The sequence below is a fragment of the Oncorhynchus kisutch genome, linkage group LG17 (genome assembly GCF_002021735.2).
Source record: "Oncorhynchus kisutch isolate 150728-3 linkage group LG17, Okis_V2, whole genome shotgun sequence".
Lineage (NCBI taxonomy): Eukaryota > Metazoa > Chordata > Actinopteri > Salmoniformes > Salmonidae > Oncorhynchus > Oncorhynchus kisutch.
This window is the reverse complement of record NC_034190.2, coordinates 46,639,748-46,657,193: the sequence shown is the minus strand read 5'-3', so window position 1 is coordinate 46,657,193 and position 17,446 is coordinate 46,639,748. Positions and strand designations below refer to the sequence as shown.

The 17,446-nt window shown below is 39.9% G+C and overlaps 1 protein-coding gene across 1 annotated transcript in view; it reads right to left on the bottom strand.

The window, feature by feature from the left end:
• nup210 (nucleoporin 210) overlaps positions 1 to 7,949 on the bottom strand; it is a 57,017-nt gene extending 49,068 nt beyond the window's left edge. Inside the window, exons 1-2 of the mRNA XM_031793946.1 lie at positions 7,313 to 7,949; positions 6,173 to 6,312 (exon numbers count right to left, since the gene is read on the bottom strand). Coding sequence (XP_031649806.1) covers positions 6,173 to 6,312; positions 7,313 to 7,479 — 307 coding nt within the window. The 5' untranslated portion in view covers positions 7,480 to 7,949. The remainder of the gene's footprint in view (positions 1 to 6,172; positions 6,313 to 7,312) is intronic.
• Positions 7,950 to 17,446: the final 9,497 nt, after the last annotated feature.

Genomic DNA, 17,446 nt, shown 5'->3' with positions numbered 1-17,446 from the left:
GTTTCAACATGATTGTTGTTAAAGAAGATTATAAGAAAGGCATCTGAAAGGGCCTATCAGTTAGGCACCTCTAATTACAGTCTGTATCACGAATGACTGCCCCATGACAAGCCAATAGCGCTGGAGTAAACATCTGGCTTGCAGTACTATTGCACAATGTGGTAAAGCAGCAGTTTTCATTCCTTTTACTGAGCCCCACAGGGATGCACTTTTTACATCTAGCCAAGCACTTACAAACCGAATGAAGCTAATGAAAGGGAAATGTTTCAACATATACAATACCAGTCAAAAGTTTGGACACACCTATTCATTGAAGGGTTTTATCTTTATTTTTACTATTTTCTACATTGTAGAATAAGACATCGAAACTATGAAATAACACATGTGGAATCATGTTGTAACCAAAAAAAGTGTTAAACAAATCCAAATATATTTTACTCTTCAAAGTAGCCACCCTTTGCCTTGATGACAGACTTGCACACTGTTGGGCAGTCTCTCAACCAGTCATGAGATAGTCACCTGGAATGTTAAAAGTTCATTTGTGGAATTTCATTTTCTTCCTTCTCCTTTGAGCCAATCAGTTGTGTTGTGACATGGTAGGGATGGTTTTCAGAAGACAGCCCTATTTGTTAAAAGACCAAGTCCATATTATAGCAAGAACAACTCAAATAAGCAAAGAGAAACAACAATCCATCATTGCTTTAAGACATGGTCAGTTAATGCAGAAAATTTAAAGAACAGAACGTTTCTTTAAGTGCAGTCGCAAAAACCATTAAGCGCCAAGATGAAACTGTTCATTAGAGTTAAATGCACCTCAGATTGCAGCCCAAATAAATTCTTCAGAGATCAAGTAACAGACATCTCAATATCAACTGTTCAGAGACTGCATAAATCAGGCGTTCATGGTTGAATTGCTGCAAAGAAACCACTACTAAAGGACACCAATAAGAAGAAGAGACTTGCTTGGGCCAAGAAACATGAGCAATGGAGATTAGACCGATGGAAATCTGTCCTTTGGTCTGATGATTACAAATTTGAGATTTTTGGTTCTAACCGCCGTGTCTTTGTGAGACGCCGAGTAGGTGAACGGATGATCTCAGTATGTGTGGTTCCCACTGTGTAGCATGGAGGAGGTGGTGTGATTTACTTTGCTGGTGACAGTGTCTGGGATTTATTTCGAATTCAAGGAACACTTAACCAGCATGGCTACCACAATGTTCTGCAGCGATATGCCATCCCATCTGGTTTACGCTGAGAGACTATCATTTGTTTTTCAACAGGACAATAACCCAAACCACACCTCCACGCTGTGTAAGGGCTATTTGACCAAGGAGAGCGATGGGGTCCTGCATCAGATGACCTGGCGTTCACAATCACTTGACCTCAAACCAATTGAGATGGTTTGGGATGAGTTGGACAGCAGAGTGAAGAGAAAGCAGCCAACAAGTGCTCAGCATATGTGGGAACTCCTTTCAAGACTGTTGGAAAAGCATTCCTCATGAAGCTAGTTGAGATAATGCCAAGAGTGCACAAAGCTGTCATCAAGGCAAGGGTTGCTATTTGAAGAATCTAACATGTATTTAGATTTGTTTATCACTTATTTTGGTTACTACATGATTCCATGTGTTATTTCATAGTTTTAAAGTCTTCACTATTATTCTACAATGTACAAAATAGTCCAAATAAAGAAAAACCCTTGAATGAGTAGGTGTGTCCAAACATTTGACTGGTACTGTAGTTCATAGGGCCGATTTAAGCAATACACTGAGTAGATTATCTGGCGATGGCCTATAGGCTAAATCACCTCAACATCCATGGACCGAAGTATAACAAGTCCTTACCTTGAACCAAGTTTCCATACAACCTTTTCATGCAAGTAAAGCACATGTCGGATACAAAATTGTCGGTAAACTTTCCAAATGTTGACAACAAAAAAATACGCTAGACATGGTGGGATCTTTTCATCTGTGTAAAAGGAATTATGCGAGAAATGGCAGTTGAAATGCTTTCGTGCTAAAATATTGATATAATAACCATTATATCGAAGTAAACTGAGTCACATGATGACACGTGTGCTCTTCCCCCTATGACAAGGGAATTGATTCAGTTTATTAGATTACAGATTGAATAAATAATGATGTACTTCACAAGGTGGTGAAAGTTCAAGGTGATGAGCTTGATGCTTCTTTCCAATAAATATCGAGGGTGTTATTCTGGTGACATGATGATCGATGCTTGGCTGCCATTTGACACAGTTTTATAATCTCGCTCTTTTGTCCATAATCATTTCATCATGTAGGCTATAACCGAACTGTATCTGTGAGCAGATGGCTTGAGCGCACATGCCAATACCAGAGAGGGCACATTCGCTATATAACGCAAACCGTCGGCCGAGTTGAAAATGCGATGAAAACCCATTTAACCTTTTCATACACGAGTTCCAGATATCTCTATTCTATTTTTTTCTCCCCAATGTTGTGGTATCCAATTGGTAATTACAGTCTTGTCTCATCACTGCAACTCCCGTACGGACTCGGGGGAGGCGAAGGTCGAGAGCCGTGCGTCCTCTGAAACACAACCTAACCAAACCGCAATGCTTCTTGACACAATGCCCTTTCTTGAAACACCCTACACCTGGTGACCGTGACAGTGTGCACTGCGCCCGGCCCGCCACAAGAGTCGCTAGTGAGCAATGGGACAAGGACATTCCTGCCGACCAAGCCTTCCTCGAACCTGGACGATGCTGGGCCAATTGTGCGCCGCTCCAAGGGTCCCCTGGTCGTAGCCGGCTACAACAGAGCTTGGACTCTAACCCAGAATCTCTAGTGGCACAGCTAGCACTGTGATGCAGTGCCTTAGACCACTGCGCCACACGGTAGGCCAAGTTCCAAATATCTCTAACGGTCACCCCAGCGTGAGTTGTTTTATGCACACAATGTCAGAATGCACTCACTGCTCCAAAATGTGATTATTATGCAACAGAACAGTTAACACGAGCTGCCTGCTAATTATCTATAGGCTATATTTGAACTTGTCAATTTTAAATTATTGTAATTAAGTTGTATTTTCTAACAGTTTGAATTGAGGTGTGTTCCACCTCCTCATTAATTCACATAGAAGTAGCCCATTTTAGCGTTACGGACAATTTATGTTTGAGGCTTTACTGGGCCTGAAAAAACTTCTCTCTTCACGCACTTCACTAATGTTTGCGCAGATCAAGTGTGCAGATATTTGAGCAGTCTTGCGCAATTTTGAACATTTTCTGGCTGGTGCTAACATTGCCTTCCTTGTTGTTTTCCTTACAAATAATAACTTTGGACATGTGTGAGTTCCAATCAAAGTAAGTTCCTTATTTTCTGCATATTGTGTTGTCGTTTCTACTGTAGGTGCATACAGTCTGCATGTATGTATGTATGGAGCATTATGTATTTACAGTTTTATTCTCATTTTCAAGTTCTGGTGACAAAATGCATTCCGATTATTGCATAGACTGTAATGTACACCTATGAAGTATGTAAAATACTTATTTGAAGGTTGTACTGATAATAATGAGCTAATGCTAAGTTATTTGTTTGTTGACATTATACAATGCATTCTGTCAGACCAAATATGTTATAATGAGGTGAAGGAATGGTTCTCATCTTTCGGGTAAACTTCCGGAAGTGAATGAAGGGAAGTGATGATCGTAGACGACACACCCTCTTCAACATGCATACTATAAAACAGACAACTCATCTTACTATCTTTGGTTGATGCGGGGAAGAAAAAAAAAAACATGCCGGCATGCATAAACTACCCCTCCTTGGATTACTTTCGATTTCTAGAAAGTGTGTAACTAAATTATTTCGATCAATGGTGAGCTCACTCGTGATGTGATTAATTATAAAGAGTAATTGATATTAGCTAATTCATATTGTAGTTTCTGTCAACAGAGTTATACAAATATGACCGCTTGTGTTACATCAATCTTTCCTCAGTTAGCTCTAGAACAAATGTAGCCTACATTTTCCAGTTTGGATGATTGTGTTATGCTGTAGCTATTTCTGTGAATGTTTGAACATTGCATCCAAAAATAAACTGTTTGTGAAAAAAAAATGTGGATTGTTGAGTCAATCGAACCTGGATGTTCTAAATAAGCGTTCTAATTAGAGGTTGACCGATTATGATTTTTCAACGCCGATACAGATTCTTGGAGGACGAAAAAAAGCCGATACCGATTAATCGGCCGATTCTTCGTATTTTTAATAATGACAATTACAACAATACTGAATGAACACTTATTAACTTAATATAATACAGAAATAAAATCTATTTAGTTTCAAATAAATAATGAAACATGTTCAATATGGTTTAAATAATGCAAAAACAGTGTTGGAGAAGGAAGTAAAAGTGCAATATGTGCCATGTAAAAAAAGCGTAATGTTTAAGTTCCTTGCTCAGAACATGAGAACATATAAAGCTGATGGTTTAATATCCCCAGTTCTTCAATATTCCCAGTTAAAAGGTTTTAGGTTGTAGTTATTATAGGAAATATGATACGTCAACTATTTCTCTCTATACTATTTGTATTTCATATACCTTTGACTATTGGATGTTCTTATAGGCACTTTAGTATTGCCAGGCTAATCTTGGGAGTTGATAGGCTTCAAGTCAAACAGCGCTGTGCTTCAAGCATTGCTAAGAGCTGCTGGCATAACGCAGTAAACTGCTGTTTGAATGAATGCTTACGAGCCTGCTGCTGCCTACCACCGCTCAGTCAGACTGCTCTGTCAAATCATAGACTTAATTATAATATAATAAACACAGAAATACAAGCCTTTGGTCATTAATATAGTCAAATCCGGACACTATCATGAAATAAGGAACCGTTCCATATTTTATCGAACGGGTGGCAACCCTAAGTCTAAATATTGCTGTTACATTGCACACACTTCAATGTTATGTCATAATTGGCTAATTAATTTGTCTCCACACAGTTCGCAACGAGCCAGGCGGCCCAAACTGTTGCACTGAACGCAAGAGAAGTGACAATTTCCCTAGTTAATATTGCCTGCTAATATTAATTTATTTTAACTAAATATTCAGCTTTAAAAATATATATTTGTGTGTATTGATTTTAAGAAAGGCATTTTTTTTTTTTTTTACCTTTATATAACCAGGCAAGTCAGTTAAGAACACATTCTTATTTTCAATGACGGCCTGGGTACAGTGGATTAACTGCCTGTTCAGGGGCAGAACGACAGACCTTGTCAGCTCGGGGGTTTGAACTCGCAACCTTCCGGTTACTAGTCCAACGCTCTAACCACTAGGCTACCCTGCCGTTAGGTACATTTGTGAAACGTTTGTGCTTTATTCGCTTATCTGCTTTTTTCATGAACGTGCTTTTGTTAAATCATCACCCGTTTGGTGAAGTTGAAGTAGGCTGTGATTCGATGATAAATTAACAGGCACCACATTGATTATATTCAATGCAGGACACGCTAGTTAACCTAGTAACATGTGTATTTAACTACTGATTGTGAAGATTGATTGTTTTTTTTATAAGATAAGTTTAATGCTAGCTAGCAACTTACCTTGGCTCCTTGCAGCCACAAGGTTCTTTTGACGCTGCACTCGTGTAACAGGTGGTCAAGCCTGCCACGCAGTTTCCTCGTGGATTGCAATGCAATCGGCATCCAAAAAGGCAAATTACTGATTGGTATGAAAACTTGAAATCAGCCATGCCGATTAATCTGTTGACCTCTAGTTCTAATCACACCAGTTTGAGCGTATTCTGCATAGAATGATCACACCCCATCGTTGATATGTGTGAAAAGGTTAACTAGTAAAAACAATTTTGGGGTTTTTGGTAATTTAACCGCAAACTCGTTTTTATGTGCACTATGTCATCAAGCACAGACTTATCTGCAACAAGTCAGAGAATATTCACATGAAAATCTGTCAACAATTGGATGGAAACACATCTATGGAGAGACTCAAGAATAGCTTATGTGAGAATATGCTATTTCAATTCTACTCTCATGAACTTCCGGATTAGCAGGTAGGCCCATTTCACCTGTTCACGTTAGTCTCGTATTATGCTGGATGAAAAGGCCCTCCATGACTGTTTGACCAAAAGCTTAGCCACAATAAAGACACCTCTCTCTCTTCATCCAACAGGTACTGTACTCACCGACATCCTCAGCCAGTATGATGCTGGTGAGTCTGGAAGGCTGGGTGGAGCGGGCCTGGAGGACGGCTCTCTGGGAACACAGTCTGCTGACGTCAACTTCCACAGCCTCGATGCTGGCCACCTCCGGTCTGGTGGAAGACCTGGAGGTACGAAAGGTATTCAGACACTCTCTGGGGACAATTTAAGTTTATAGATAAATAACCTCTTATTTATTAAAAACGGAAGTGTTTTGCTTTCATCAGGGTGCTATTCAGCATAACCTGATGAATATATAAATCGGTCTCATAACTCACATTTTGCCTAATCTCGGTTAACACAGAACTGAAGTCTTGTGTAATTGGTCAGATGCTCGATTAAGTTTTGGGTCCATAAGTGTAAGGAATAGAGATTGATTGAGCAAGGATCCGAAACGAAGAGCTCCACCCGATCTCTTTGAAGTTACAGGCAAATCTGTGCCAAATGTCACATTTTGTTACTGAATTCAAAAGATGCTTCATTATTTGTCCAAAGCACCGGAACTAATGCTACTCCTTATCTCACATTTCCCAATGTATGACGACAGATCTACGGTACCATTTGTTTACGTAGTCGGTCTACGAGAGATTATATTTTGCCCAAGGACATGTTGGGAGCTGTTATCTATCAAATTAAAGGTTTTGACAGGAAATGTCTCTGATTGATGAGGCACAGGTTCTAAAATGAAAAGCATAAAGTTTTTCATTTTGCACTCTCTCTATGCACACTCACACTCCAACACACTTAACGTGCACACACATGTATACTGACTCTACACACACAATCTACATGTATTATGCTGCTGCTACCCTTTTTATCATACACTGGACAGTTTATGGGGGGCATATGGCTGGGCCTGGGCTCATATTCATGTGCATGATCACCAGTACTTTCCAGACAGGGTCATGCCTGTTAGATAATATCCAAGCCAAAACTATTTCTTCCATAAAGATATTAACTTTCTATCAACTAAAAGCATTATTCTGATGTAATATTTAGTTATATGCCACAGTGCATAGTAATGACCTAGTATGTAAGATGATACATGCGTGGACCATGCAACACGTTTCCATGGCGGGTAATATTGTAGGAAAGGTACACATCTTTTGAAAGATATTCACTTACCATCTGTAACAGCCTTCAGTTGCCTCCAGTGTGAAGTTTATTCTAGTGTTTCGGGCAAGTGGTAATAAAACTTTGGGGATATTCAACTTTGAGGCACACGTGGTGTGAATTGAACTTGATATCAATAACAAAAACACTGACAGTGAGCTCAACACAAAAACCGCCATTTCTGACAGCCAGATAGATAGAATATTCTATAATAAAAAAAATATTTAAAAAAAATACAATTCAAATTGTTAGAGGTTATAGCCTAATACAGTTCCATAATTGTATCATTCTTTGATCCTCAATTAACATTTCCGACAGTGAGTGATCACCAAGAGGTATGCATTAGATTAAACTAACATTGCTACTGTAACCATGCATTTCAGCAAATATTCGAACCATTGATATGCTACTTAGTTTCAATTCCTTACACTAACCGTGCGCCGCGACAGCATGACTATGATAATTTCGCTTCTTCCCCTAAATGTACACGTTCAATTCAAGTTACCTACAAAGCTTAGATAAAATACACAGTAGACTTTCCCCTAACGTCTAAATGAACGATTCAATTAATTCACACAAAAATATAATTCACATGACATGCAGAAATACCCGCCATTACAAATAATTGGAGCTGCAGCGTGCATGCTGGGAGTCAGCTGACGTCATTTACAAAGTCGAAATGTGAGTCTATGATGACGCTTTGTCTTAAAGATGCAGAGTTCCGCTCTTTGCCGGGGCCATTTATGCCTAAATATTTTCAGGTACATGAGGACCTCTGCTTTATCTCACCAGCATTCCAGCAACATACAGTAGGCAGCCTATGTCTTAGCACCACTCACATACTAACAACCTACTATTCAGTCACCTATTGTGAAAGACAACTCAGTCAGTGCATTTGATCATGAGGTGAATTATGCATGCTCCTTATAACAGGGACAAATATGTCCAGGTGTGATCGGGACAGGTTACTATATCCCTTGTATAGCCTATCTCAAGATATGAAACTCCTGGTAGTCTGATACATAGAGTCCTACTGATAAAAGCAATTATAGTGTGGTTTCAAAACACTGATTGTAATGTCTGTGTTTCTCTGGGGAGAGGAAACGCTGCCTTGGTCTCTGCTTTGACCCTAGACTGATGAGGATCACTGTATAGCATTAGTTAGTGAGTACTGCACCATTCCTCAATGTGATTGTTGTTCAGGAGGTCAGCAGGTCTAAACAACTCTCAGCAACACCAATTCTTCCTTTAACTTCCAGCCGCTCTGTCTGAAAGAGACTATATGACCCACTGACACTGCCCCCGGTGAGAGGGGAATAAATCAGCTCAGGAGTTAACCCCCCCCCCTGGGAACTTTAATTAAACACACTGAGGAAGGTGAATATGGGATGTACATGGGGATGAAAAGTGACAAACGTAGTGGAATGGTAGTGTAGTTGGAAATTAAAGGCAATGACGATACAATATTACAAGAGCAATAATAACAGTTACACATTATGTATCTATTATTACTTTTATTATTATGTGTTTTACTTTTCTGTTATTTCTCTCTGCATTGTTTGGAAGGGTCCCAAACGTAAGCATTTCACTGTTAGTCCACAGCTGTTGTTTACGAAGCATGTGACAAATACAATTAGATTTAGATTTTTTAAATGTTTGGCCCCAACCATTTACAAGTAGAGGAGTTGAGTAAATCAGCTGGGAGCATGTACTTCAGGATCAAACACAGAGCTTTTAGTGCTGCCGGGTTTAAAGCAAGCCGCTGCTCTGTCAGATGTATGGCATAGTATTTTTAAGGTGCACTGAGCACTGTAAAAGTAGATCTTCTTATCCTCAACTGAAAGAATGTGGCCAGTGTGGGCAGTCCATATCGGTTGAAGGCAGCCCTCACTTGAAAAAAGCCCATATTTTCCCAACAAATATGCATACATTGGCCCAATGTGGGCTAAAATACATTGGGTCGATGTGCCGTTGCTATTTAATAGGAATGGGAATGTATTTATTTATGCCAATTTTTTTTCAAGCCCTTAAAGGTATTTAGGGAATGTGATACATTGTATCAGAAATACAACCAAGTTCTCCTATCATACACAAGAGAAACTGTTGAGTGTCTTATATGTTACATGCACTTGTGTCTTTTTAAAGGCTTCATTGTATTGGGCTGGCTGTGGCTTATCTGTATTGGGCTGTTGTAGGCTAGCGAGGGCCAGAATACTGAATGGGCACACAATGGGTGGGGGTGATTAATTGCAGGAAATTCACTTTAAAACTGCAACATTTTCTCATAGCCTCATTACAAAATGTGTAGAATAGCAATAAAAAATGACTATGTTTTTCAACACAAACTGTCGGGGTCCCAAATGTGGTAGTCCTACCCTAAGGCTAGCCTATGTTGGGCTGGTGTGGGCTAGCCTGTGTTGGGCTGGTGTGGGCTAGCCCATATTGGGCTGGTGTAAGCTAGCCTTTGTTGGGCTTTTATGGGCTTGGTGTAGGCATGTCGGTATTCGGGGGGCTTCCTTGCCCACCGAATACCCACATGGGGCCAATTGGGTCATGTTTGCTAGGGTCTTGTCACTTTGTACAATCACTGAGCTATCTTAATCAGCTTTTGGCTCTGCATAGTAATTGTTATATTTATTTCACTAGGAAAGTCAGTTAATTAAGAACAAATTCTTACTTACAATGATGTCCTACCCTGGCCAAACCTGGATGATGCTGAGCAAATTGTGCACCGCCCTATGGGACTCCCAATAACGACCTAATGTGATGCAGCCTATGATAAAGGTATAACAAAAAGTATAATTATTTTCTGTTCATTACTGGGGAAAGGTCAAGCAAAAGATTCAAATCATAAAGTAAGTACCTTGTGCATGATATTATCACTAACTTTGCCATCTATATTTTTTACCAGGTGATTCATATAACTGCATGCAGTGCACCCCTTTCCACCCCTGGGTGTCACTAGCTAGATTTCCATCCAATTGGTGACAGATTTTCACGCGAATATTCTAAAATCACGCGAATATTCTAAATGCGCATTTCCCCACCAGTGGTGTTTCCGCCAAACGAACATGTTGCAGATAAAATTCATTGCGTGATGAGGTATGCACACACAATGTACTGTTTCGCTTACATTTTCATCTAATGTAATGTTCATCAAATCTAATGTTCAATGTTTTCCTATCGCATTTTCTACTCTACCGATTATTTTGACACAAAAACTGCTGCATTAAATAGCAAATGTGCCTTGCTCTGCTCTTGGCACTTGCGCTCTAGCCAACATCTCACAGATATAGTGCAGGTAGGCTCTGCGGGTAGCGGGTAGGCTAGTCTACATGATGAGATTTGGATAAGAGCGGGAATGTTTCATCGTCACCATGTCACCAGAATAAGACCCTCGACTTTTATTGGAAAGGAGCATCAAGCTCATACCATACACATTCATCACCCTGTGAAGTTCATCATCATTTATTTAATCTGTAGTCTAATAAACTGCATTGTTTCTTGAGTCGTAATGGGATGACCAAACAATGTCATCGCGTGACTCCAAGTTTACTTCGATATGATGGTTATTATATCAATATTTGCGCATAAATGCAGTCATTACTCATTTCATTTTTACCGAAAAAAAGATCCCGACCAATTTATCTGTAGGAATTTATAAAATTGTAAATTGTTTCCATCACAGATGTCTTGATTTAAAAAATATATGGTATGCCTTTACGCACATGGATGGAAACGTGGTTTATGACAGCTGTTTTAATTGTGTTATTCAGAGCCTTCAAATGTGCAGGAATGGGTCATTCAGCACTCTTTGGGAGTTCTATGTTTATGTTCAAATAGGCGTATAGAGATAGATATACCTTCAAATTATATACTATTTGGTCTGAAATTGGGTGTTTTTGAAGCATTGTTGTTCTTCTATTCCATTCTATTCTATTCTATTCTACACTGAGAACCTACCCATACTAACATACTGTATACCACATACTTAATGAGTATATACTACATACTATATACTATTAGTTCATTTTAGTATACTGTAAACAAATGGGATCCTTTCAGTTGAGCATACTAGCTCTTTGCCTGTCTACCGGAAGTTGATGCTGTTGCTATTCAACCTCTTGCTAGCAAGTTAGCATAACAAATGACTAGTTACACATTTTACGACTTCAGTTGTGTTCTTAAATTCTATCTGGAGGGCCAGAGTTCGCTCGTAAATTCAGAGCATTTTCAAATTGTCCTCGGGCCAAGGAGTAAGTTTGATTTGAGAGTTCTGACCTTACAATGGCAGTCAAGCACCCAAGCTAATGTTGGCTAGCTTGTTAGCTACTTCCAGACACAAATGAGACCACTGACCATTTACTCGCCCTAGCAGAGCTGGTTAGACAGAGCATGTTATCCAGAGTGGTGACTGTAACTGTGCTGCTGGCAACAGCCATATTCAACAGGTGTTGAGCGCTTGTAAATTCAATATTCTGCGCTCTGGTATACTCAGACAAGAGTGCTCTGAAATTGGAGTAGATAGCCAGAGTGAATTTTAAAAAGCACCCAAATGTCCATTGAGAACGCACAACTATACCATTTAGCTAAGCTAAGAATGACGGGAATAATCAAGTCAATAAACGTTGGGCAGTTAGCTAGACACCCTATTGTTAATATACTGGCAAGTTTGATGTATAAGTAGGCAACTAATGTGTAGCTAGCTAACATACCGGTACATACTGCTGTAATGATATGCTATGTGGTTCGTAAAGACAGCGCAGCTAACGAATTGTCAGCCAATATAACGTGTAAGGTAACTTATTTGAAAAGTCATTACTTTATTACATGTTCTTAATATTTGTATAGCAATGAATTTGTATCTGCTGTCTTGGTACTTCGGCTGCATATTTTCCACCATTTTCTTCATATCTGAAAATGATGTGAAGCCACGCCCATTTCCTGAAGAATTGCATTATGGGACCTAAAGTACAGAAATAGGGTCCTCTGCCTGTATATTTCATATTTTGGCGAATTTAGTACTACATCTGGGAACTTTTGGCATACTAACTGGGGCGGCAGGTAGCTTAGTGGTTAGAGCGTTGGGCCAGTTCAGGTCCCCAAGCTGACAAGGTAAAAAGCTCCTGAACAAGACAATTAACCCACTGTTCCTAGGCTGTCATTGTAAATAAGAATTTGTTCTTAACTGACTTGCCTAGTTAAAAAGAAACAAACTATGACCAATAAGCATACTATATACTCAATTCATGTCACAAATAGTATGATTAGTATGAGTATTTGAACATGTCTCTTTCCATGACATAGACTGATCAGGTGAACACTACACTACATGACCAAAAGTATGTGGACACCTGCATCTCATTCCAAAATCATGGGCATTAATATGGAGTTGGTCCTCCCTGTGCTGCTATAACAGTCTCCACTCTTCTGGGAAGGCTTTCCACTAGATGTTGGAGCATTGCTTCCATTCAGCCACAAGAGCATTAGTGAAGTCTGGCACTGATGTTGGGCGATTAGGCCGGTTTCACAGGCCAGTCAAGTTCTTCCACACCGATCTTGACAAAGCATTTCTGTATGGACCTTGCTTTGTGCACAGGGGCTTTTTATGCTGAACCAGGAGAGGGCCTTCCCCAAATTGTTGCCACAAAGTTAGAAGCACAGAATCATGTAGAATGTCATTGTATGCTGTAGCATTAAGATTTCCCTTCACTGGAACAAAGGGACCTAGCCTGAACCATGAAGAACAGCCCCAGACCATTATTCCTCCTCCACCAAACGTTACAGTTGGGGCTATGCATTGGGGCAGGTAGTGTTCTCCTGGCATCATCCAAACCCAGATTAGTCCGTCGGACTGCCAGATGGTGAAGCGGGAGTCATCACTCCAGAGAACGCGTTTCCATGGCAGGGTCCCGTTCTGTGAGCTTGTGTGGCTTACCACTTCATGGCTGAGCCGTTGTTGCTCCTAGACGTTTCCACTTCACAATAACAGCACATACAGTTGACCAGGGAAGCTCTAGCAGGGCAGAAAATTGATAAACTGACTTGTTGGGAAGGTGGCATCCTATGACGGTGCCACGTTGAAAGTCACTGAGAACTTCAGTAACGCCATTCAACTGCCAATGTTTGTCTATGGAGATCGCATGGCTCTGAGTTCAATTTTATACAACTGTCAGCAACAGGTATGGCTGAAATAGCCAAATACACTCATTTGAAGGGGTGTCCAAATACTTTTGTGTATACTGTATAGGGTATGGTCCCTTGTTGCTGTCACTTGTTAAATCCACTTCAATCAGTGAATCAAATCAAAGTTTATTTGTCGCGAATACAACAGTGAAATGCTTACTTACAGACTCTAACCAATAGTGCAAAAAAGGTGTTAGGTGAACAATAGGAAAGTAAAGAAATAAAACAACAGTAAAAAGACAGGCTATATACAGTAGCGAGGCTACATACAGACACCGGTTAGACAGGCTGATTGAGGTAGTATGTACATGTAGATATGGTTAAAGTGACTATGCATATATGATGAACAGAGAGTAGCAGTAGCGTAAAGAGGGGTTGGCGGTTGGTGGGTGGCAGGACACAATGCAGATAGCCCGGTTAGCCAATGTGCGGGGGCTCTGGTTGGTCGGCCCAATTGAGGTAGTATGTACATTAATGTATAGTTAAAGTGACTATGCATATATGATAAACAGAGCGTAGCAGCAGCGTAAAAAGAGGGGTCGGGGTGGCACACAATGCAAAGAGTGACCACGTTTACATGCGCACAGTATTCTGGATAGTAGCTTATATCCCGCCTGTCTTATTCGGGATAAGCTGTTTACATGCACCTTTGATATCCTGCTCACGAGTATCCTTGTGTCTGTGAATAAACATAATATTTCTGATTTAAGTTCATATGGGCTAAATTGAATAGTAACTGAAATATGGACACTGACTGTAGGCCTATAACCTCTCACATGTAGCGTAATATAATATTAATTCCTGCAGAATTATGCATTTATTGCAGTAAAATGATAGAAAAATGTTCATTTTGTCTAAAAAACAGGACTGAGAAATACAAATGTGAATGTGCCTGTAATGTGTTGTCATTGACACTGTTATGCAAACAGAGGGAATTTAAACCTCATAAAATATGCACCCAAGACCAACTGTCTTATCAGAAATGTTTTACATCTTTTTCTCAGCTTTTCATTTCCCTAAAACCGGCCAAACTGATAACATTTGGCCATTTTACAGAGGACTACCAATCTTTCCACTGCTTTGGAGTTATTGCGTTTTATACAGACAGATTTACCAATGTTAACTTTATTACTACTAATGCATTCATTTTATAGATGTAAGATATTATTCTGGTGAGCACTATACTATATTTAGTCTCATAGGGCAACAAGTTATGATGAAAGAGAAGCTGCATGTATCCAACTACAGTTGACAAATAAATGGCCTACAAAATGTTTGAAATTCTAAGGAGAAGATTGTCTAAATTAGGGGTGAAAGTAGCCAGTAGGCTATACGGTCCAGTATCAGCAACATAAATTATTATGGTGGATGGAACTGAGCAGGTAGCCTACTTTTTCAAAGTGATTTGTTTAACAATCAGAAGAAAACATATTCACACAACATGATATTGGAAACTGAGCCAACGCAAACCGCTAAAATCAACAGCAAACAGGATCAGATGTTTACATGCCACAGCTGTCTAAGATCAGCATATGCCAGGCATATTATCCAGGTTTCTCATAACCGGGATACATGCAAAAACATAATACTTGAGTATCCCGAATACTAGCGTGATATTAGTGCGCTTGTAAACGTGGTCAGTGTAGATGAAGGGGAGGAGACAGGTTAAAGAAGGATTTTTAAGCCTTGTGCCAATTGAGACATGAATTATGTATGTCTGCCATTCAGAGGGTGAATGGGCAAGACAAAAGATTGAAGTGCCTTTGAACGGGGTATGGTAGTAGGTGCCAGGCACAACGGTTTGTGTCAATAACTGCAATGCTGCTGGGTTTTTCACACTCAACAGTTTCCTGTGTGTATCAAAAATGGTCCAAGGACATCCAGACAAACATTAGAGTCAACATGGGCCAGCATCCCTGTGGAACGCCTTCGACAGAGTCCATGCCCTGACGAGTTGAGGCTGTTCTGAGGGCAAAAGCAGGTGGTGGGGGAAGGTGTTCTACACTAGGTATACTAAACATTAGGAACACCTTCCTAATATTGAGTTGTACCCCTTGCCCCCTTTTGCCCTCATAACAGCCTCAATTCGTCGGGGCATGGACTGCATTTCACAGGGATGCTGGCTCTTGTTGACTCCAATGCTTCCCCCAGTTGTGTTAAATTGGCTGGATGTCTTTTGGGTGGTTGACCATTCTTGACACACACTTGAAACTGTATCAAGCAGGTCTTGATACAAACCGGTGTGCCTGGCACCTACATACCTGTATATCAGTGTATATCTCTAATAGAGACAGTTCATTTGCACCCCCTAAGAAAGAAAATACACATTTTCAGAAAGAAAAAAAAAGATTTACTAATCACGGGCAACATTCATCTGTATGGTAACAATAATTATGGATTTGCTAACTTATTTCTATTTTACTTGGGGGTCATAATTAAGAGATCAAATTGTTTATGCAAATCTGGCCAAGGGCTATACGTTGGAGAGGCAGGAGATTAGCAATGCTAGGGATAAAAACAAGATTAATACAGACATCAGACAGAGAATATGCATAAAGTAAAATGCAGAAATGTTTGATTTTAGTCTTTAGTCTTTAAATAGACAGTAGCTAGATCATGGGAATGCAAAAATCAAGCTCATACAGTTGAAGTCTGAAGTTTACATGCACCTTAGCCAAATATATTTAAACTCAGTGTTTCACAATTGCTGACATTTGATCCCAGTAAAAATTCCCTGTTTTAGGTCAATTAGGATCACCACTTTATTTTAAGAATGTGAATGCTTTTATTTATTTCATCATATTCCCAGTGGGTCAGAAGTTTACATACACTCAATTAGTATTTGGTAGCATTGCCTTAAAATATTTTTACTTGTGTCAAACATTTTGGGTAGCCTTCCACAAGCTTCCCACAATTAGTTGGGTGAATTTTGGACCATTCCTCCTGACAGAGCTGTTGTAACTGAGTCAGGTTTGTAGGCCTCCTTGCTCGCACACGCTTTTTCGGTTCTGCCCACAAATGTTCTATAGGACTGAGGTCAGGGCTTTGTGATGGCCACTCCAATACCTTGACTTTTTTGTTGACCTTAAACCATTTTGCCACAACTTTGGAAGTATGCTTGGGGTCGTTGTCCATTTGGAAGACCCATTTGCGACCAAGTTTGAACTTGTCTTGAGATGATGTCATGTTATGATGTCTTGAGATGTTGCTTTAATATATCAACATTATATTAAAAATGGCCACTTTAATAAATGGCTCACTTGTCACTTAAATAAACTTCCGACTTCAACTGTATCATGATAGACAGTGTCCATGGGAGTGCTTGAAAATGAAATGCTATACAGTCAAAAACAGAGACATGATCACAGTCTCTAATTGTCAGCTGTGCAAAAGAGAGAGACAATCATTTGCAGTCAAGCAGTGATAGCTATAATCAAGTCATAGTTATTTTACAAGAAAGGTCTATCATACATGCACAGCACCTGCTTTCTCCATGGACTGTCGAATATAAGACATTGGAGGAGATGGTGGTACAGTTATATGCAACGCAGGACATGCTAGATAAACTAGTAATATCATCAACCATGTGTAGTTAACTAGTGATTATGTTAAGATTGATTGTTTTTTATAAGATACGTTTAATTCTAGCTAGCACCTTACCTTGGCTCCTTGCTACACTCGCATAGCAGGTAGTCAGCCTGCCACGCAGTCTCCTCGTGGAGTGCAATGTAATCGGCCATGATCGGTGTCCAAAAATGCTGATTACCGATTGTTATAAAAACTTGAAATCGGCCCTAATTAATCGTCCATTCCAATTAATCGGTCGACCTCTAATCTCAACCCTATTGAGCTGTTGTGGGAGCAGCTTGACCGTATGGTACGTAAGAAGTGCCCATCGAGCCAATCCAACTTGTGGGATGTGCTTCAGGAAGCATGGGGTGAAATCAGCTTCTATCTCAA